Below are 21,626 nucleotides of genomic sequence, written 5' to 3'. Positions count from 1 at the left end.
GTGTACTTTAGCGTAAATAGGAACAATTTTTAATGTTTGGTTTGTTTCTGTTTGTTATATTTTTATTCTTCCTTTCCACCAGGCAGCTTAGAACAGTGTGCAGTTTTTTCTCCCTGATTTATCCTCACAACCCACTCTGGAAGGTGGGGGACTAAGAGCTGTACTACAAGAGATGAACGACATACCAGCAAGATTTCCAGGGTATAAGCTCTCCACAGTCAAAGCTCCCTTCATCAGATACAAATAGAATCAATGTATCTGACAAAGTGAGTTTTGACTCACAAAGGCATATACCTTGGAAATCTTGCTGGTCTCTTCAGTGCTACTGGACTCAAATCTTCATCAGTCTGTACAAAGCTCTCAGTAATCTTAAATGAGGGGAAACTGGGTTCAAATCCCAGCTCAGCCACAAAGGTTACTGGCTGGCTTTAGACTAATTGCTGTATCTTAGAGTTAAACTACAAGAGACGAATTACACAGGGACGTTCACATGAAGGAAGTCACAATGTTAGCCAGGAAGCTGAGTTTTAAAAGACTGATCAGGAGGCTCTGTTAATTTTCCCTCTCTACAGAGCAGCAAAGATTGCTCCTCAGAGGGTTTGTTTCTTTCCTCTCTGCCTTCTAGAAGGGGAGGTGAAACTGACAGAGCCTTCAGGAGGTGGAAATCTTTGCTAGCTCTGTAGAGAGGGGGAATTGACAAAGCCTTCTGATCTATCTTTTAAAACTTAAGCTTCCAGGCTACCATTGTGACTTCCTTCATGTGAATGTCCTTGTGCAGGGCATTTTTTCAGCAGGGACGCAGTGGAACAGAGTTCTGGAACCTCTTGAAAATGGTCACATGGCTGGTAGCCCCGCCCCCTGTTTTCCAGACAGAGGGGAGCTTAGATTGGCCTCCGCGCCGCTAAACGACACGGAGGGCACTCTAAACTCCCCTCTGTCTGGAGATCAGGGGGTGGGGCCACCAGCCATGTGACCATTTTCTCCAAGGGCAACCCACTGAGTTCCACCACCTCTTTTCCCAGAAAAAAATCCCTGTCCTTGTGTAATTTGTCTCTTGTAGTTTAGACTAATTGCTGTATCTTAGAGTTAAAGCCAGCCAGTAACCTTTGTGGCTGAGCTGGGATTTGAACCAGTTTCCCCTCATTTAAGATAACTGAGAGCTTTGTACAGACTAATGATTTGAGTCCAGTAGCACTGTAAAGACCAGCAAGATTTCTAAGGTATATGCCTTTGTGAGTCAAAACTCACTTTGTCAGACACATTGATTCTATTTGTATCTGATGAAGGGAGCTTTGACTGCAGAGAGCTTATACCCTGGAAATCTTGCTGGTCTTTAAGGTGTTATTGGGCTGGAATCTTGCTTTTTACTGCAGACCAACATAGCTACCCCCACCTGAAACTGTCTTTACATATTGATGACCGGCTATAAAACAGGCAACAGAAGGAAAGAATAAATAGGTAATTTTCACAGTGCAGGGAATACTCTGAAGTGATGGTGATCAGCCTTTCCAGACCTAGACCTGCTGAGCTGCAAGGATGTGATAAGAAGTCACATGACATCAGTGTCTCATGACAAGACAAGGGTTATGACCATGGGCAGCGGACCGGGAGAACTAAGGGCAGGACATCCAAGCCAAGCACTGGGAAGTGGAGAGAAATGAGGAACAAGCCAAGAGCAGCAGAGGCATCCCCCCCCCGCCAGAGTGATCTTGCCTGCTGCCCCTCTCCACATGCATGCAAAGAGAGATGGGAGGCATCACGCCCTTGTTCTTCATGCCAGCTCACTGACAGCAGGTTTTCCCTGGAGGTGGTAAACAAATGCTGCCCTTTAGGGGCTTGCAGCCCACCAGATGACACCTTGTGACTCACCTGAAGGTTCTGACTCACTGCTTGAGGACCGTTGTTGTAAAGCCCCATGTATGGGCATCCGCAAATCCATAGCAGTGGATAGCAAAATCCAAAGTACAATCAAACAAAAACAGGGGGAAATGAACCAAATCCCACATTGCTCTTCTTAAAAAGGCTGCTGGAATTTTTAAGAAAGATAAAAATAAAACAAGTCTTGGTCTGGAACCAGAAATAGATTGCAAAATTGCTAGAGAGTGAGAATGGGAGGGCTAACAAACTTGCTGCTGCGTGCTGAAGGAATTTGAGAATTAATATTAAAAAGCGTCATTTTTGTGCTGCATTCCAGCTTGCCACCTGGACGTAGTATCATCTTCTGCATTGTTTCAGGTGATGTACGAAATGACATCTATGTTACCCTGGTCCATGGAGAGTTTGACAAAGGGAAGAAGAAGACCCCCAAGAATGTAGAGGTCACCATGTCCGTCCATGATGAAGATGGCAACCTTGTAGAGGTAGGGAAGTGGGGTTGGGGCAGGTGAATGATAGAAATATTGAAGTACATGTATGACGGGCCCCTATATTTTAAAGCAGCTGAAATGAAGTTGTCCAGTGGTAATAACTGATGATGATTTGCCAGTGAGCAGATGGCTATGTAAAAGAAAGCAATTCACACAGCGATGGCTAACTAACGGTGTTTGCTATACGAGATGGGAAGATAGCCATTAGCTGGCTTTAAAAAAGCATGAGACAGATTCATGAAGGAGAGGCCCATCAGCAGCTGCTGCTAAAAGAAAACGGAGTCCAGAGGCCGTATCCTTTCAAGTATGAGATGCTAGGTGCAGGCAATGGACAGGGCTTTTGCCTGCATACCCTGATTCTAAGCTTTGCAAAGAAAGCTGGATGGCTGTTGTTGCAGAACTAAATGTTGATCCTGTTGGGCTTTTCAACCTCCTCCAGCTCAAATGGATGTTGCCTGCCTCTCCCCCGCCCCCCCCCCCCGTATGTTGTAGAGTGAAATAATGGAATAGAAATACTGTCCTGCAGCTAAGAATGGGTGTGTGTGTTTCTGTGTGTCACAGTTCCTAAGTTTCCGTGTCAGCTGAATTTATTTAATTTTGAACTGGAATTATCATAAATTCTCAAGATGGTCTGGCAGCCAGCAAAACCTCCACTGCTGTTGTGGGCCCATCTTATACCCATCAGACTCTCTCTCTTAAGGCTGGGAAGAATCAATAGTGCATCCAGCCAGCTGGCTGGGTGTTCTTGAAAGATTTCCTTTAGCTGAGCCAGCACCAGTTGCAGAGATTCTTGGTGACTAAAATGGTAGCCCCAATATGCTACCCTCAGCAAGTGAATCATGTCAAATTTGTATTTCTGCGTTGTGCAGACACTCTTGGTACTCCTAAAGCATTTCAGCCCATGACTCAGGATAGTGAAACATTTGTTGTCATGTGCTGAAGATGGTCTTTTATTCATTTTGTTTTATTTCTGTATAACATTTACATCCTTTCTGCCTATTCAAGACAACAAAGGTGGTTAACAAATAAAACAAGAATAATAAAAATATATCATAAAACCAATTAAAAACAGAGCTTAAGACTATACATAAAGCACAAGACAGCAAAGTAAAACAGAAGACAAGGGGGATCACTGAGGGTATGCCAGACAAAACAAAAAAATCTTTACCCTCTGCTGAAGACAGTGCTGAAGGGTGATGGACAAATATCCCAGACAAATATAATGTTGGCACCATAAGCAAAAATGCCCTTTCTTGGATTCCCACTCATCTAGCCTCAGAAAGCAGGAGCTGCTGACGTAGAGCCTGAAAAGATGCCAGCAGGGGTTCTGTAGATTTGTATGGGAGTAGGCAGTTCTTAAGTTATGCTGGTCCTAAACTGTTAGGGCTTTAAAGGTCACCGTGAATTCACCAGAAACAAATTGAGAGCCTGCATGAGTGGAACAAGACCAGAGTAATACGGTACCTACAGCTCACTCTAGTCAACATTCTGTCTATAGCATTCTTTCCCTTCCAGCATGAATTGATTGTCAACATCTGTGATTTCTTATTTGATTATTTTTCTCTTTTCTTTTTTGGTTTCTTGTGTCGTCCAAAGAAAGCTATCCATCCAGGGGCTGGTTATGAAGGTATCTCTGAATACAAGTCAGTTGTCTACTATCAAGTCAAGCAGCCTTGCTGGTATGAAACTGTAAAGGTGAGAGAGTGCATTGGGGCTTACTAAGTAACAGCGGTGTCACAATTGTTAAATATGTTAAATGTCTGCTATGAATCTGGTAATCGTTATGGCCCAGGAAACCAAAATTGTGAGAAGAATCAGGCAGTGGAATATTGGCTCATTTCATCAAAATGATTAAGGTACTTCTCTACAAGCTGGAAATACGACATTTGGTCACATGTAACTCAAGATACTATGGCTACTAAAAAGCCTGAAAGTAGGATCTTTGTGCATTTGTAGAGCCATGAAATGTTTGTGCAAATTGGTGTTTCTTCCATAATAGCTAAAAAATTGATGGCACATGGACAGTCCAAGATACTCTGATTGCTACAAAAATGTAAAAATGGGACATTTTAACATTAAGTAAAGTGTCCATCAGATTATGGATTGGGATGTGGAAGTTCTAGTGCTCCTTTCCATTCTTTCTTTGGGGGATTTAATATTTCAGTGTGGTGGCAGCCTGGAACATTCACTAGTTCATAATAATAGCAACAAGAATGACAACAACAAACATTCGATTTATACACCACTCTTCAGGACAACTTAACACCCACTCAGAGTGGTTTACAAAGTATGTTGTTATTATCTCCACAACAAAACATCCTGTGAGGTGGGTGGGGCTGAGAGAGCTCCGAGAAGCTGTGACTGACTCAAGGTCATCCAGCTGGCTTCAAGTGGAGCAGTGGGGAATCAAACCCAGTTCTCTAGATTAGAGTCCCATGCTCTTAACCACTACACTAAAGTCACTCTCTTGTTGCATTGCAAACTGATACTGCTAATGTAATGCACAATGGAAGTTCTTCACTGAAACATTAGAACATGATTAGAATTAAGCTGACCAAATAAATAAATGGTTTGGGGTGGGCATATTCTGGGCCCAGAATTTAATCCAGATTCTTCAGTTGGACAAGTAAGGAATTCTTGTCATCCACCATACACATCCGCAGACCTATAAATTGCATAGTGTATACATAACGTGCACCCTGTCCTAGATAGCCCAGGTGAACCCGATCTTGTCAGATCTCAAAAGCTAACAGGGTCGGCCTTGGTAAGTAGTTGGATGGGAGACCACCAAAGAAGACCAGGCTTGCAGAGTCAGGCAATGGCAAACCACCTCTGTTAGTCTCTTGCCATGTAAAGTCAGCTATGACTTGAGGGCACTCTCTACCATATATAATGTGCATGTTGCAGATGAAACAGGTCAAATATCATTCCTGCTTGAATATCATAGCAAAATTAATTCTTATCAAGTCTCTTTTTCCATTTATATTCAGCAACTCTGCAATGGAAAAATTAAGCTTGTCCTAGATTCTGAGCATTGTAGTCTGTGATGAATGTCATGGCTTTGAAAAAGTCAGCTTGGATACCTTATTATCCCTTATTTAAAAACAGGAAATCATTGCTGCATCTGAGATTGACATAAATATAAATTGTGAATCTCTAGTATTTGGTTTGCCCACAAGCTTAGTATATATTTCATCAAGCAATTGAAGTTACATTGTAATAATGGCAAGGTTTGCAGGTATGGTTCACAAATCACATAAATGTGGCAGACATGAAAATTTTCTGACTGTTGACTTGGGCTTCTTAAACCTTATGTTACCTTGGGGTGGATTTGAGTTGTATCCTGCCTTTTTAGTGCTATGCTCAAGGTGGCTAGCTACATGAAAGTTACATCATTACAACAATCAGTTACCAGTAATGATGATGATGATGATGATGATGATGATGATGATGATGATGATGATGATGATGATGATGATGATGATGATGATGATATTGGCCTGCTTCTTTGTAGAAACTTGAGATCTGGATTTAGCCACTCCCTTGGTTGCAGTTGTTTGAAGGTCAGCAGCCCTGTAAGATAAGTTAGCCTGACAGAGTTAGTGGCCCAGAGTCACCTGGAAAATGTCATGACTGAGTGGGAGTATGAGCCAAAAGTTCCACAAGGCTCACTAATTCCAGGTGCTGTAATCCCAGCAATTGTGCCACCCCTGCCCCCCATATTTGCATCCAGTATATTCACCCAGTATTGACAGTGGTATTTTTTTGTCGCCACACGTGTTTTGTAAATGGCTGTTATCCGCATGCAATTTCCTGCTGTCATATGACATACAGGTATCCATCGCGATAGAAGAAGTCAGCCGCTGCCATTTGAGGTTCACCTTTCGTCATCGCTCATCACAGGAATGTAAGTACTTGAAAACTGAAATGAAGGGAAACTGTACATTTTTTAAGCTTGGTGCAATCAAGAGCTGGTTGAGGTCACATATCTAATTAATAATTATATTACAGTTCTTACTAGTAATATATTTACATAATGCTGGTAAAATGAGGTCTGTTCCGTACAGAGGAGTGTCAATGTGAGGCTGGATGATCGTTCAGACAGAGAAATTTTTTTTTGTCTTTTCCTCCAGCACGAGATAAATCCGAGAAGGCTTTTGGGATGGCCTTTGTGAAACTGATGAATGCAGATGGCACTACCCTACAAGATGGCCGACATAACTTAATAGTCTACAAGGTGCTCTTTTTTCCCCTGGGTTGTGTGGGGAGAGAACTGTTGGGATACAGTTGCTCTCATGGAATTTCTTTCTGTCCCCATCTTGTTCACCATCCTCTAGACAAACCAATGGAGTCTTGATTGGCTCTGTCGAAGATTGTAGAGCTTTAAGAGTCTGAAGTTTATTTTCTGTATTCTACCCACAGGGCGAGAACAAGAAAATGGAAGATGCCAAGTGCTATTTAACACTTCCTGGCACCAAAGTGGAAATGGAGGACAGGGATGGTCCCTCAGTCAAGCATCAGCCTCATGTAACCAACTTCACTCCCACCAAAGACAGCACCAAGGATAGCTTTCAGATTGCCACTCTCATCTGCTCTACAAAGCTGACCCAGAATGGTAAGATTTGCGGCTGATAGAACAGGGAAAATGCAGGGATGGATCATCCCAAATTATCCCACGCAGGGCTGTTGTTCTGTTAAGGAAGGCAACCCCCTGCATGGGTGCCGAATAGCAGCACGCCAGATCATTTTGCTTAGCATGCCGGGCCAGTTCCCTGCCCAAAGGCTGAGGGGAAGTGTTAGAGCTCAGTTCGCCCCCCATGTGTCTGTGTGGTGCTAAGGTGAGTACCACGTTTACCTGTGTAACCAAAGTGTGTGCACAGTTACCACATTTAATGGCTGAACTGCTCCTTGGTGCTCATGATTGTGCAGGGAAAGGAGGGGAGCACATTGCTGTGCTGTTGTGCTATTATTGACCCGTCTATACAGCTGTGCTTTTTCACAACAGCCTGCAAGGCAGATACTGATTAATCTCAGTTTAAAGATGGAGAACTGAGGTTGTAAGTAAGTTAATAAGCCCTCCCTGACAACAAGTTTATGACTGAATAGGAGCTTGAACCCCAGCAAGCATCATCACTCTGTCCTCCTTACTACATTGGCTCTTGTTCCCTATTCTGAATGCGTCCTTTAAATGCTTCTCTCCATTCAGCAGTTGGCTTTGTGTGTTGGATGCGCTGTCCTGCTATAAGTCAGGTTCAATTCCAGGATAGGACTGTAGTTTTCCAAGTTCACAGATGTCTATTCATGATGATAAATGATTTCTATCTAAACCCTCCAGACTGTCTTGAAAGCCTCACTTGTCATTTCTTGCTAAAATTGTTATCTACAGAAGTCTGTGGAATGGTGGGATAGGCAGAGTCCAGCCAGCCAGAATATTCTGTTGAAGGGGGAAAAGGACACATTGGTCCATGGTGTTCTCAAGATAAATGAGGCGAAGCCGTTTGTTGAGATGGCTCCCAGTTTCATTTATCAGCTCAGAGGCGAGGATTACAGCTAGGGCTGTCTACCTCCAGAACAAGGGCCGTCTGCACAGTGTTAGGGGGTCAAAATGTTGCTTTAGTTAAAGTTAAGCTGCTTTAATAGCTAGTGAGACAGCAAATGCTTGACAAGCGCAGATTGTCCCCTGATAGTAGTGCGTTGATAAGAGAAAGTGAACCTGCCCAGGTTCTCTCTTCTGAAACAGAGGCTCAGTTCTGTATTGAATTGGGCCGCCTCTCTGTTTCTTCCCATGCAGCTGCCTGAGATGCTATGGCTAGACACAGGTGGGATAGCAAGTGGCTTTTCCAAAGAGCGGTGAAAATGGTGGCTGAGGGGTCATGGGGACTGAATTTGCATCTCCTTTAGCAGCTGCCTAAGCCTCCTTAGAGAGGTTTGCTGTCCACTTCTAAGTTGGAACAGAGTGCAGACTGATCAGCAACAGGAGGTTGCTTGGCCAAAGCCAAGATTTGAATTGGCGGCCCCTCAGGTTTCAACATTTAGATGCTGTGCTACTCGAACTCTCAAAATAAACATATTGCAATTCCCTACTAGAAGAAGCTGAGCGTTGTGACCTTGATAAATAGTACAGGTGTGCATAATCTTAATGTGTCAACTTGACAGGGTAATTCTGATATTGCCAGCCAGGTGGAGGAGTCATAATCTACGCAGAGCACAGAAGCCTACCCCTTGACAAATGGAAGCCTGCCACACCTCTCTCTGGTCCCCAAGACTTGGCATTGCCAATTCAGTTTCTTGCCGTCACAGCCCTAAGGACTAGAAACTTTTTTTAAAAATGAAGTTTGTGATTGATGGGATTTTGAACTGGGCTGCCAAAATTAAATTGCAGACCTCCTCCAACAAAACCGTTCTGCGTAATAAATTTTTCATCTTGTGTGTGATAGCTCTGGAGTAACTGAGAAGGCTACCTTGCATCCTGCTGGATAAGCAGGAGTTGAAAGGTTGGTGCTAAAGACCTGTGCTCAACATGCTGTGTCTGCAGAGCTACCAGCCACCTCTTTTTCATATTATCCTAATTCAGATTGTAGTGACAAGCCATGGTTTGCCATTATGTGAACAAGCCTGGGGGATCCTCGAGTTTGCACCTTTGCCCTTTCCGTTGCACATGGCTAAGGCATTGAACATTTACAGTATTGCAGCGACTCATGATTTGTTGTTTCATCTAAATATCAAGTTGTGGTTTGTTTTCTTGCCTGCAAGCTAAAATTCCAAACCAAGGGCTTGAGTTGGAGGCAAGAGAACCATTTATACTTTGTTGTTTGGATGAAATGAAAAGTTGCAGTTTACTGTGAAAGTGTGATTGTGCCAAATGAGGGGAGGGGGAACGCTCATGCCAGAAATAAATGTCTCTCTCTGTCCTGGTCTTTGGCTATTACAGGAAACTCTTCTGTGTTGCTTGTTGATCCGCTTCTATTTTTTTTTTTTTTACCTTGCCAGTTGACCTACTGGGGCTGCTGAACTGGCGTTCAAACTCCCAAAATATAGGACACAATCTGAAGAAGCTAATGGAAGTAGATGGAGGAGAGATTGTTAAGGTATACAGTGCAATCCATTTTTCAAACATGAACACATCTGAATGTTCTTGCTAAGATCCCATTCCTGCTTAAATTTTATTCCCAAATGGATGATGGATCCAAGACCAGAGAAGAGGGAAACATACAAAGAGTTAATCTAGCTAGCCAGTGTTGGACCTGGTCAGTTATTTATGGATAAGCATGGTTTTTAACATAACTGGTATCATGATCCAGTATACTGTTTGCTATAAATGTGCCACTTTTCAATACGCGTCTGCTTTGGGGAAGAAGAAAAATGGCACTGATTGCCCAGAAGCATTTTGCAGGATCAAGGTGCAGTGGCTGGGGTTGTGTAGTTACTTTGTAGAGGGAGCCGGCTGTGCCCTTGCAGCACGAGAGCTCTGATAAGTCTGTTTATCCTGATATGGGGAATGTCCCTTAACCTGCTCCCTCATAAAGAGAGGGAGAGGGCTCACATGTGAAAAAGCATCCATTCCAGCCATTAAGCTTCCTTTGTCATGCTAATCGCATCTGATTGAGCAATGCTGGTCTCTGGATCCTAAAACGATTAGAGATTAATGGGAAATGCAATCCCAGAAGCTGCAGCACAATAGTTTTGGTCTCTTGCGCCCACCTCTCCTTTTTCTGTTTCTAGTTCTTACAAGATACACTTGATGCACTGTTTAACATAATGATGGAGATGTCAGACAACGAATCCTATGACTTCCTTGTATTTGATGCACTGGTAAGTCGCTGTCTCTCACTGATGTGTCCCTCTTTGAATCTTTGTTAGCTCTTTCACCAAATACAATCTTCCAGATTTATTTATTTATGCAATGTTATTTATAGTCTGCCTTTCTCCCTGATACAGATGACACAATCTAAGACAATATGATCAACAGCTGGTATATTCAACAAACAATGCAGAGATTTGAAAGCAAGCTTAGATCCAAAATACAGATATGCAACACTGCAGAAACAAAACATAAGTAATTTGACATGAACATATTAAGCAATGCTGAAACTCCCAGTAGGAGCATATCTACACCAACAGATAGTACCCAGTAATACAGGCCCTGTCTCTTTACCAAAGCATCTGTCTGAGCCATTTCTTACAGCAAAGACCTGTTACCTGAGTATGTTTCCAGGTATTTTGATGTGATATGAACATCAGCTGTTGATTTTTTAAAAGGGGTTCTTTGTGTTATAGTTTAACTTGGTTTCCAGCTCAGCTCTCTTTTTTTTAATTCAAGCATCAGAGCTTGTCCCTTTCAAGACGCATCTTTGAGAGTCTTTTAATTTTGTGGTAGCTCTCAAAACTCTGAATCTGTGAAAGTTCTTAAGCAGCAACTCAGTGGAAGGATTTAAAGGAAAGAAGCAGAGGAGTAGGAATCCACATTGTCTTGGACTGCTGTCCTCAACTGCAGAGTCCAGCAGAATCCTCAGATTTTAAAAAAGATAATTCTAGTCCTCATGAGTGTAAATGAAATGTAAGACTGACAGTGCAATCCTAAAGAGAGTTACTGCCGTCTAAACCCATTGTTTTCTGGACTGGAATAACTCTGCTTAGGATGTGCAGTATTTAAATACTGTATGTACAACTGTTTCACTGTGAAGTCTCTTATAAAATAACAAATCTACAGATGACTGGTAGGTAATAACAGTTGGAAAACACAGCAGTCAGTTGGGCTTACACCTGAGTAGAACAGCTCATGGGTGTAAGGTGAGGAATTGCTCACCTATTCACACCATCATTTTACGCACAGGAGCTTCTTTTAGAGAAGAATCTAATAAACCACCCAATCTGATTAGAAATGATTAGAGAGTTCAGGCTGTAATCAAGGTTAAAATCACTACAATGAACAGCCAGTTTGGTGTAGTGGTTAAGAGCAGCAGGACTCTAATCTGGAGAACTGGGTTTGATTCCCTACTCCTCCACTTGAAGCCAGCTGGGTGACTTTGGGTCAGTCATAGCTCTCCAGAGCTCTCTGAGCCCCACCCACCTCACAAGGTGTTTGTTGTAAGGATAATAATACCATACTTTGTAAACCGCTCTAAATGGGCATTAAGTTGTCCTGAAGGGCAATATATAAATCGATGATGATGATGAAGTTGGTGGCTTATTACTTCAGTGCAAAGTTTAACTTGCAAAGTAGCCGTGTGCCCATTCTCCGTGTACTGCTGTTCTTGTTGTTAATGCTGGATGCTGACCCACTGTCAAACCACCGACATCCATTGATGTAGGCACAAGAGTACTTGGTTCTGAGCTTCAAAAACCACCATGCCTGATTGGAAATGCAGACACCATTGGTATTAGTGAAGCCACAAAACCTCAATATGACATAAAATGGAGGGGGGAAATGGGGTCTAATAGTTTTTTCAGCTTATCATGTCCATCTCTTCTTTCCAATAGGTATTTATTATTTCTTTGATTGGAGACATCAAGTTTCAACACTTTAATCCTGTCCTTGAAACTTACATCTACAAGCATTTCAGTGCCACCTTGGCCTATGTGTAAGTGTATAGTACAGTCGCTGATGGTATTCTTCCCACAGATGACCAATTGCCTGCTTATTGTATGCTTTAAACTGTGCGCTTTTGTCTATTCTTGGCAATTACATAGCAAGGCTTTGCTTAGGAAGAGTTCCTATTCTAGAATGGAGAATCAGGATGACTTTGTTTGGAAAGGGCATTGAACAAAAGGAGTATGAACAAATATAATTAGCTTAATGCAGCCCATAGGACTGGTCTTGAAGATGGCCTCGCCTGGAAGCTTCAGTGAGTCCATAGTGTCACTGTTGATTGACAGATATAAGCTACTATGATCATTGGAAGCATCTTTTATTGGTCTCATGCATGCACATGTGCACTTGCATTAGAATTTGCTAGCCCTGCTCCAGGTGCCAGTGCTTACCTGAGGAGCAGGGCTTTTTGTGTGGTGACCCAAAGTCTATAGAAATCCTTCCAAGTGCACCTTTAGATGGTGTGTAACTTTGCTGTTTTTCACAGGGGAGTGAAAGAATAGACCTTTAGGCCTGGTTTTCAACATCAGATGCGGGTAGGGTCACCAGCCTTCAAGTGGTAGCTGGAGATCTCCTGGAATTACAACTGATCTCTAGGCAACAGAGATCAGTTCCCCTGGAGAAAATGGCTGCCTTGGAAGGGTGAACTCTTATGGCATTATACTACACTGAGGCCCCTCCCCTCCCCAATTCCTGCCCTCTCCTGGCTCCACCCCTAAAATCTCCAGCAGTTCCCAACCTGGACCTGGCAAGCCTAGATGCGGGTCCGATAAGAACGTTTTGGCTTAGTTCTTTGGTTCTTCTGCTCTGTTTTTGTTACTCTGGCTGCTGTTGGTTATTTAATCATTTGAGGGGCTTTCCATCTACATTCTAAGAATCTGATTTTACATACCAGGCGAACAGTCTAGGAGCTTAATAAATAAATATGGCAATTTCAGACTCACTTGGTATTCATACAAATGCATGTATCATGTACATACACATTACTTACTTATTTAAAACATTTATATACTACTTTCCCAAAACTAGCTCAAAAAAATCAAATATGCTCAAAACATTGCTTGTTTTTTATTTAACCTGCTCAGGCCAGCTAAAAATATTTAACAAGGGAATAGGCTAATGATGCGGCAACCTAGCACTAGCCTGTCTGTAGAGAGAGGCAGCTAAGATGGGCCTGGACACTGTAACTCTAGGAGAATGGGCCAGCAGCATGGGTTGGGAACACTGCTCTGAAAGAAAAGGCTTGAGAAGATTGATACTCCAGTTCCCAAGTGCTGGAGCTGCTGCTGTTCAGTTCAATCTGCCTCTTCTTGCCTTTAGTCACATTGGGTTCAAAACTAGGCCTTGGGGTCCACTAGAACTATGCCTGGCAGGAATTTTTCTGTCACTCTTGTGCTCTTTCTGCTAGATGACCTTTGCCTAGAGAGCACCAGGTGGATAGACTTTCCTGTGCAGAGAATATTTCCATCCCCCTACCACTTCACTTTCCTGCACGCTTCCCCCCCCCCCTGAGATCCAGCTGGATTTGAAGAGGCTGCTAGGTAACGGTGCAAGAAAAAGAAACATCTAATTCATAACAGACAAAAGATCCATCTCCCTGCACCCCTTGCAAGGTCTTAGTGGGAAATGATCCCATCTCTCCCCACCCACCCCCACACACCTGCTCACATTGCCGCTGCCATTTTACTTGCACATTTTCCTATTGCAACAGAAATGGAGAGAAGAGATCTGTATGGCTCTGAATGCCCCCAATCACCTCTCAGGAGGACTGTGTGCTTTCTGGATTCTCTGTGTTGCTAAAACCCTTGGGGATGTCTGCATTCTTCTCCCTGCTGTTTTTTTTCTGAACTTGGGTCCAAGCTCTGGTGTCTAGTTTATAGAACATCCATTATCCTGGTCTGACTATTTATTGTAAATAAACCTTTCCTTGTGCCTTCGATTTATGGGCTTGATCTATTTCAGCTGCATTTTTACTTGCCAACTTCATGACATTGTACTAGGGTATTTGCGTCATGCCACCCAGACGAAGGTACTGCATGCCAAGGAGTTGCAATGAATTACATACCACCAGCAAAATAAGCCACATCATGACAACACAATGATCTCAGCAGAGCTTCCCTCTGCCCCACAATTTGCCTTGAATTTTAGAACTCATGTTACTTGGTCAAAATCAATTATCCTTTTAGGTCAAAGTCCTGACAGCAGCCGGTAATAGTGGTTGCACTGGAAAAAAAATAACAAGTTTTCTTCCCCACCCCTGTCCTAGGATGCATAGCTGTATAACAGCCCTGCCAGTTAAGTTAAACAAAAACACAGCAACTTGCCAAAAGCCACCCAGGCAGCTTCATGGTGAAGGAAGGACTGAGGAAGTGGGTCACTTAGGCAGGGCTTCTCCATCATGTTTTAAACAGTAGAAAAGAGCAAGAGTCCAGTAACACCTATAAGACTAACACAATTAGTGGTAGGGTATGATGTTTCATGAGCCACAGCTCACTTCTTCAAAAGAAGTGAGTATCTGAAGAAGTGAGCTGTGGCTCATGAAAGCTCCTACCTTACCACTAATTTTGTTAGTCATATGGGTGTTACTGGACTCTTGCTCTTTTCCACTGCTACAGACAGACTAACACGACTACCCATCTTGATCTATCTCCATATTTTAAACAAACTTGGGACTGGGTTTTTGAAAAATGGCCATAGCCTTGCTTCCCAACTCCTCCTCTCCCGGATCTGTTTAAATATGTAGTTGTGCACCGCAGGGTAGGAAAGGCAACCCAATAGGTGGGTATCTTGGAGAAAGCATACACGCTGCTTTATTTTTACTATGGGAAGTATCTCTATTTTACTTTTCCTGGGCTCGATGCAGTTTACCAGTCAGGCAGTGTGAAAACAAGAATGAAACACATTTCTGCACTGCTACGGGAAAGATGTGTCTTCCTGAATGCTTAGCATGATGCTTCCAACCTTGCTGATGCTTCTCTAGTGTGACATCAGTTCTTCCTGTCCATCATTGGCCAGTGGGCTAAGCACGATACTTAAGACATTTCTAGCCACATTGGCATTGACTGCATCACCATATATTTATGTACTTAAAAGGTTGCAAGCTGTTTTTCACTGTAAAGAAGAATATAGTGCAGCCAGAAAAATTCCAAAATCCCATTAAAATATAAACTGAGAGTTAAAATGATCACAAGCAGCATTAGAAAAGCAAATATAGATCAAAGACACCTACAGAATCAGCCATTCACACTGGTCGCTGAAGAGGCAGCATATACATTTTCTACATAAAAACCATGAAACATTAAGAGATTTTAACCTGGAGTCAAAAGGAGGAGGACATTGGTACCTCACAGATCTCTCTGGGAAGATTTTTTTCATAAATGGAAGGGCCTCTTCTTTGATCCTGGGTGCTCAATAGCTAAAGGCCAAAGCATCCAGAGAAAGGTCCAGTTGGGTCCTTCAGGTCCTTCAGTATAACAGTGTGTTCCTTTCCCAGCATGTGAATTTTCCCTTTAACCTTTGTCTGTTGTATCAGACTGGAATTTCCTGTGACTGGCTCTCTTTTCCATTCCTCCTTGTCTGGGAGCTGCATACAGCAGTGCACAATTCTTGAGGAGTGTCCGGCTGTGCTCGTCTCCTTCCACAGCTGTGGCTGGCAGATCCGGGCATGAGGGATCAGCTTTCAGTGTTCATGCCCCCCACTTATGACAGAGGGAGAAGACTTCTGGTTTAGCCCTCAACTGGAGTCTCTTAACTGTTTCCTTAATACAGTGAGCACTTTTCAGACTCTTTGGGCTTAACTGCAGTTCACTAAGGAGAGAGTGGGGAATGAAGGCTGGTTTTCCTATTGTTAGGAATACCAGGAACACATCCACTATACTGCATCAACACAGTGCAATAGCGATGTGCCTTTTGGCTGTGGGAACATGCCATGGGTAGCTGTGACTGGCAGGCACAGGCCAGGTGCATTCAGGAAAAAGGTGAAGTAACGGTGATAATGCTCAGTCTATGGGGAGCCCTGTGAATGCGCACAGCATAGGCACATAAGGCACACATTTCTGTGATGTATGTAGTGGCTCTGAGTCTCTGCAGTTTGATTGAATCTGTGTTGCCTTGTTTTGATGTAAGGATGCTGGTCAAGGAGTAAAGCATGATCTGGTGTGGAGAAATGGAGGATTCAAACATCAGACTGTCCATCTGGTCTGGCACTCTATTCCCACCCAGATACCAGAAGGCCCACAAGCGGGACATAAAATGTTGATGCCTCCCTCTGTTGTTGTCTTCCAGCAGCTAGTATTTAAAAGTATACTGCCTCCAAATACAGAGGTTCCATTTAGCTATCATGGTGTCAATCGCTCCATTTAGCTATCATCACACATCCTTTGAGCCTCTCCTTTATGAACTTGGCTAGTACTCTGTTAAAGCTATCTAAGTTATTGCCCATTGCTGCATCTTATGGCAGTAAATTCTGTTAAGTTAATGGAGTATGGTATGAATAAGCACTTCTGAATATGGCTCAGCCCAGGGCTTCCTTTCTCCTTACTCTTCAGTCCTTCCCTTTGCCCTCTAGTTTGGCCCTGCGTTGATTGCTTTCTTTGTCCTCAGGAAGCTCACCAAGGTTCTGAACTACTATGTAGGAAATGCAGAAGACACCAGCAAGACAGAGTTGCTTTTTGCTGCTTTAAAAGCCTTGAAGTACCTCTTCCGGTTCATCGTTCAGTCAAGAGTGCTATACCTACGGTAAGCAAGAGGCAGAAAACATGGGCTCGTTTTTTGCAACTCTTGTTTAATTTCTACGCAAACATGGGTCTGGTTTGGGCAATGCTGTTACTCGGATACTTCTCCAACCAGCAAGACTGCACCTGCTTTCTCTTCCTATATGTTTCCCACCTCCAGCCGTCCCATGTGAGAACACAAAAGTTTGGAAAAAAGATATCTTTAATATTCCCTACCTACAGGCCCAGACTGAGAGAGAACACCTGGAAATCGGCCATACAGTCTGGGCCAATGTATACAGAATCTTAAAACCATTGGCTTTTTAAAATGTTATGGGCAGTTTCACCCAGTCCCGCCTGTTACTTTTAAAAATGGCACAAGAGCAGACATCAGCTTCAGGTGCAGAAGTCAATGCCATGAGAATCTCTGCATTAATCATTATCATCAACATAATTATTGGTAATGATAATTTTTGAAACAAGGATTGGATCCAGGGTAAATCGTCCATTTCCACTGATCCCCCTTCCTACAGTAGACCCCCCCCCCCATCTCATTCCTCTGGTCCTCTGTCCCCCAGGAAAAGAGTTTTGTGAAGATCCTGTGGAGAGGGGGAGGGCATGCAGGAAAGTTTAATTCTGCCATTGGAAAATTCAGTCTGTATCCAGACCCAAGTTTCTAGTTCTTAAGATTTCTAAAATAGACTTAAAAGTGTGCAGTTCATGTGGAATGAAATGTTCAGAAACCAGAGATGGGAACTTTGCAAGATTCCAGTAATTTAAGAGATTATGAGAGGTGTAGGTAGCCATGAACATCTCAGAAGCTCTGCTTCCTCTACAGTGAGGACTAGTCCCTTTAAAAAAATGAAATGCAACTTCTGTTTCACGTAGAAGATTTATTCTGAGCAAACAGAGTCAAAGATGCTATAAAGTGCTGTATTAAATATCCTATTTACATCTTTTATCAAGGATTTTAATGATTCTCATTGGACCTTCCCTGTGCACAGTTTTAAATCTTCAGGGAGCTGTGCAAAGAGGTGGTGTGTAAGAAACTAGAGCCCTCTTAGTAGAGCTGGAGAAATTCCTCTTGGTATTTGTGCAGTGTTTATTTCCAGGGAATCATTTACTCAAATGGAAATGAGCAACTGTTTTTCTACAAACAAAACAGTAAATATAAAATTAGCTTATTCACCAATCAAAAGATTGTGAGGAAGACCTCAAGAATAAAGCTTATTGCTTCCTCTTGTGCATCTATTAAGTGTGTAGGGCTGCAATCCCAAGAACATTTTCCTGGGGCTAAATCCCATTGAATAAAATGGGGCTTACTTCCTTGTGATCCTGTTTAGAATTACTTTCTAAGGGCCAAACTACATGATACATTTTTTGGCAAGTCAGGTCAGGTTCCCTGCACCCAACTCATTTCCCCTGCATTTAAAAATTGATGTGGCATGGGTGGAGGAGGACCAGGGGATTATTTGCATCACTTTGGAACTGTTTATGCTTGCAGTACATATTGGATAGTTTGGCCTTAAGTGTTTCCTTTTTGTCTGAGCTCAGTAGCACCAAAGAAGGGAAATATGGAAAACAACATTTATCTTTCATGCAGCTTTTGCCATCTCCAGCATATATCCAGAGGTATAAACAGAAAATGGGCTTTGAAGAATATTAGCCATGGGGAATGTTATTTAAGGCTCAAGAGTCTAAATGTGTTTTAACTGAACTGTCCTGTTTTGAGTTAAATTATTTAATATGTTTATTTTACATTCTTAGTGTTTTATATTTGTATGTTTTACTTTTGCTGTACACCGCCCTGAGTCCTTCGGGAGATGGGCGGTATAAAAATTCAATTAAAGTAAAGTAAAGTAAAGTAAGTCATTAAAAAAAAGAAACATTAATATCCTCGGGATGCTGAGTTGTCTGTGTCCAGCACCTATTTTACTGCAATGTAATTGCTAAATTGTGGAGCCCATATAGAGAGATGACAAAACTCACAAAGTGAGTACTGGCACTGTAATTCAGATTGGGAGATAGATTTCCTGTGCAGAAATCTCTACGCCATTATAAATCAAGCCCAACCAGTCTTGAACGTTGGGTCTTCTTTGCTCTACTGCTAGACCCCTCCCCCCGCCCAAGTCTTTCATCTATTCTCTTTCCTCAAACTTACTTTGATGATACAAGGCATGGTGTCAGTGAGGGTGGGTGTGTAGTGGCTTCATTTTTAAAGCTTTGGCATCCTATGGGCCATCTCTTGTTGCCAGGGACTCTGGAAAATGGGGTTCCGTATACCTGTCTGCTCAATGGGATAAGCTGGGAGGCAGTGGAAACTTTGTCCCATGCTTTGGAGGCAGCAAAGGAAAAGAATTGTGTGGTGAATCAGGGAGCACTTGCCTGGCATTAATGAATATACACACTTTATTATGTTGATATCAATAATGCCAACTCAGACTTCAATAGATTTGCATGTGTGGAAGTAGCTTATGATTGTTTGGCCAGATTGTGACTAAAATCTTCCCAAACCCAGCTAGATCAGGGAATGCTAAGACTCAATTTGGCTGCTTGCTCAGCTATTCACGAGACTAATACTCCATGCGCAAACTGCTAGGTGGAGTCTTTTGAAATCTTGACCATGTTACCCAATAGTCATATGAACCAGTTTCTCTCCTGTTTTTGAGAACCATGAGCATTATTGAAAGAAGCACTTCTGCTGCCTTCTTTCAACTGTGGCCAGTGAACAGATGATTGGCAATGGACATTCTTTCTTTTTTAGATTTTATGGCCAAAGCGAAGATGGGGATGAATTTAATAATGCAATCCGAAAGCTGTTCCTTTCCTTTAATGTCCTCATGGACAGACCTCTGGAGGAGGCTGTCAAAATCAAGGTCAGTACAAGCCCCTTAATGAAATATAGAACTCTGTTGAACTTCCTTAACTCCTGACCAAAGCTCCTTCCCTAGCTGTCAGCTCTTAGTTTCTCTACACACAGGAAATATTTCAATATTGATTTCATAGTGGAGCTAAAATTCACACCGAAATCTTGTTGCAGAAATAAAGGCTTAGTTCTCACTGAGGTGGTAATCTTTTGTTGGGACTGTACTACATCAGATCTAGAAAGGGGTTTATGTGAATGAATGCACCTTTTAAAAAAGTTTCCCTTCTCAAGGTAAACTAACATATCAGGGAAAAGTGTTGAGGTTTAGCCTTCACATGTGAGCTTTCTATATGCAGACATTTTTTAAATTGAGGATCATTCCTTCACACAAATCTTCACCTGCAACCTGAACTGGTGCAGCCTGGACACTAGTCCCCCACCACCACTGGTATGAAAACTAAACTTCAGTTAATGTCAGATCATATCAGATGATCAGGGCAGAGAAGTGAGAAGAGTGGGGGGAGGGGTTGAGTAAGATGGAGGAGGAATAAATAAATATCAAAATCTTGGATGGTTGTGGGAAGGTTGTGTTTAAAAAGGCATATCTTGAGGAGTAAAGTAGATTGACAGAAGGTGGGGAATTGCCTCAGACTGGGAGCAGAAAGTATAGAAGAGAATGAAACCAGGGAAGAAAGCACAGAGGCCTGAAAACTCCTCAAACTGTCTTATACGTGCAGAGAAATAAGGTGGAAATGGAGGAGCAGAACTCAGTTGAGGTGGTAGCATTGACTGAGCCATAGAAGAGTGGGAGGGGGTCTCATTTCTCTCCAATGTTAAACATTTCCTGTAAGCAGAAAACCAGCAAAGGAAGGGTGGTCCCCCCTACATTGCTAGCATTCTATTTTCATAAACTTTTCTCTCTAATCTGAAGTATCATTCAAAGCAGGAATACATCATTTGCAGTCTGAAGTGGAGCAGACCTTTCTGCTATCTTGAGGCTCTGCTGTCTCATTTTAACCTCATTTGCTGCTTTTCAGATTTGATGTAAAACCAGCTTTGCTCTTATATTGGTTTTTATTATAATTTATTTAAATACTAAAGTGTGAATCAAGGTCTCAGTGGAGACTTAACCTCCATTCTAGGCACTGTTGCTTTAAGAGCCTTCGAAGTTCTGGCCCAGCACATCTGCAGAAGCATCTTGACTCATACAAATCTCGCTGCTCTTAACATCTGCCAAGGATGCTTTACCCTTTATCACATTAATTGAAATCCTGAGCCTGTTGCAGGACCTCCTCAGTTACTGTCCTGACTCTTTGGAACTTGCTATCCAGGGAGACATGTAAGACCCCATCTTTACTAAAGCTCAGCTGCAGAGTGAAAAGATGTTTATACTTTCAGGCTTTCTACCATTTAATTTGATGAGCTGTTGCTTCTGGCTGTGATTCATTCTTCAATAATGTTGTTCATGCTTTTTTTTAAAGTTGTTGGCTGTCTGATCTTTTATTATAATCGCCCATTGCCTTGAGTGCTTATGGGTGGAGTCAGTTAATGCATTGTATCTTCTCAGCAAAGTAAATAAATAAATATAATCCCACTTCCAGTGAGCTTACACATGAACAGTTCCTGGATCTTTTGCACCCAGTGAGACATGTGAGATACACTCAGAATGTTTCACATGGGATCATTGTCCATTGTGGATTCAGTGCTACTACAGATGTAGAGGCATCTAAGAGTCCACAGCTGGTGAATCTCCATTCTTTTTTCCTAATCCCATGTTGCCTGCTATTTCCTCCTGCCACTGGTGGCCTTTTTCTGGCTTTAAAAAAAACTGGCCTAAGATCACCCACTAGGCTACATGCCACTAGGCCAGGTGTGGGGTAACAAGGTTATAGGATACTATTTATCCTATATATTTATTTCCTTTGTTTTTATTCCACCCCGTCACAGTCATGTGAGATAGGTAGGCTGTGAGAGTGGCTGTTCCAACGCGCGCGCACACACCCTAAAGAGATTCATGATGACCAGAGATTTGAGTACGACCAGTCTCTTTGGGCCTAATCTAGTATTCTAGTAGCCAGTACACCACACTGGGC

General features: G+C 42.5%; 1 protein-coding gene across 2 annotated transcripts in view; it reads left to right on the top strand.

Moving 5' to 3' along the window:
* The window catches only part of DOCK5 (dedicator of cytokinesis 5), a 167,205-nt gene that overhangs the window by 93,440 nt on the left and 52,139 nt on the right, over window positions 1-21,626 (top strand). For both annotated transcript variants that reach the window (XM_054997336.1, XM_054997335.1), the window contains 10 exons: window positions 2,236-2,360; window positions 3,963-4,061; window positions 6,201-6,273; window positions 6,500-6,603; window positions 6,789-6,981; window positions 9,357-9,454; window positions 10,089-10,178; window positions 11,847-11,947; window positions 16,558-16,692; window positions 19,432-19,543. In XM_054997336.1, coding sequence (XP_054853311.1) covers window positions 2,236-2,360; window positions 3,963-4,061; window positions 6,201-6,273; window positions 6,500-6,603; window positions 6,789-6,981; window positions 9,357-9,454; window positions 10,089-10,178; window positions 11,847-11,947; window positions 16,558-16,692; window positions 19,432-19,543 — 1,130 coding nt within the window. The remainder of the gene's footprint in view (window positions 1-2,235; window positions 2,361-3,962; window positions 4,062-6,200; window positions 6,274-6,499; window positions 6,604-6,788; window positions 6,982-9,356; window positions 9,455-10,088; window positions 10,179-11,846; window positions 11,948-16,557; window positions 16,693-19,431; window positions 19,544-21,626) is intronic.

This window comes from Eublepharis macularius, chromosome 14 (assembly GCF_028583425.1).
Source record: "Eublepharis macularius isolate TG4126 chromosome 14, MPM_Emac_v1.0, whole genome shotgun sequence".
Lineage (NCBI taxonomy): Eukaryota > Metazoa > Chordata > Lepidosauria > Squamata > Eublepharidae > Eublepharis > Eublepharis macularius.
This window is presented reverse-complemented; position numbering and strand designations above follow the sequence as displayed.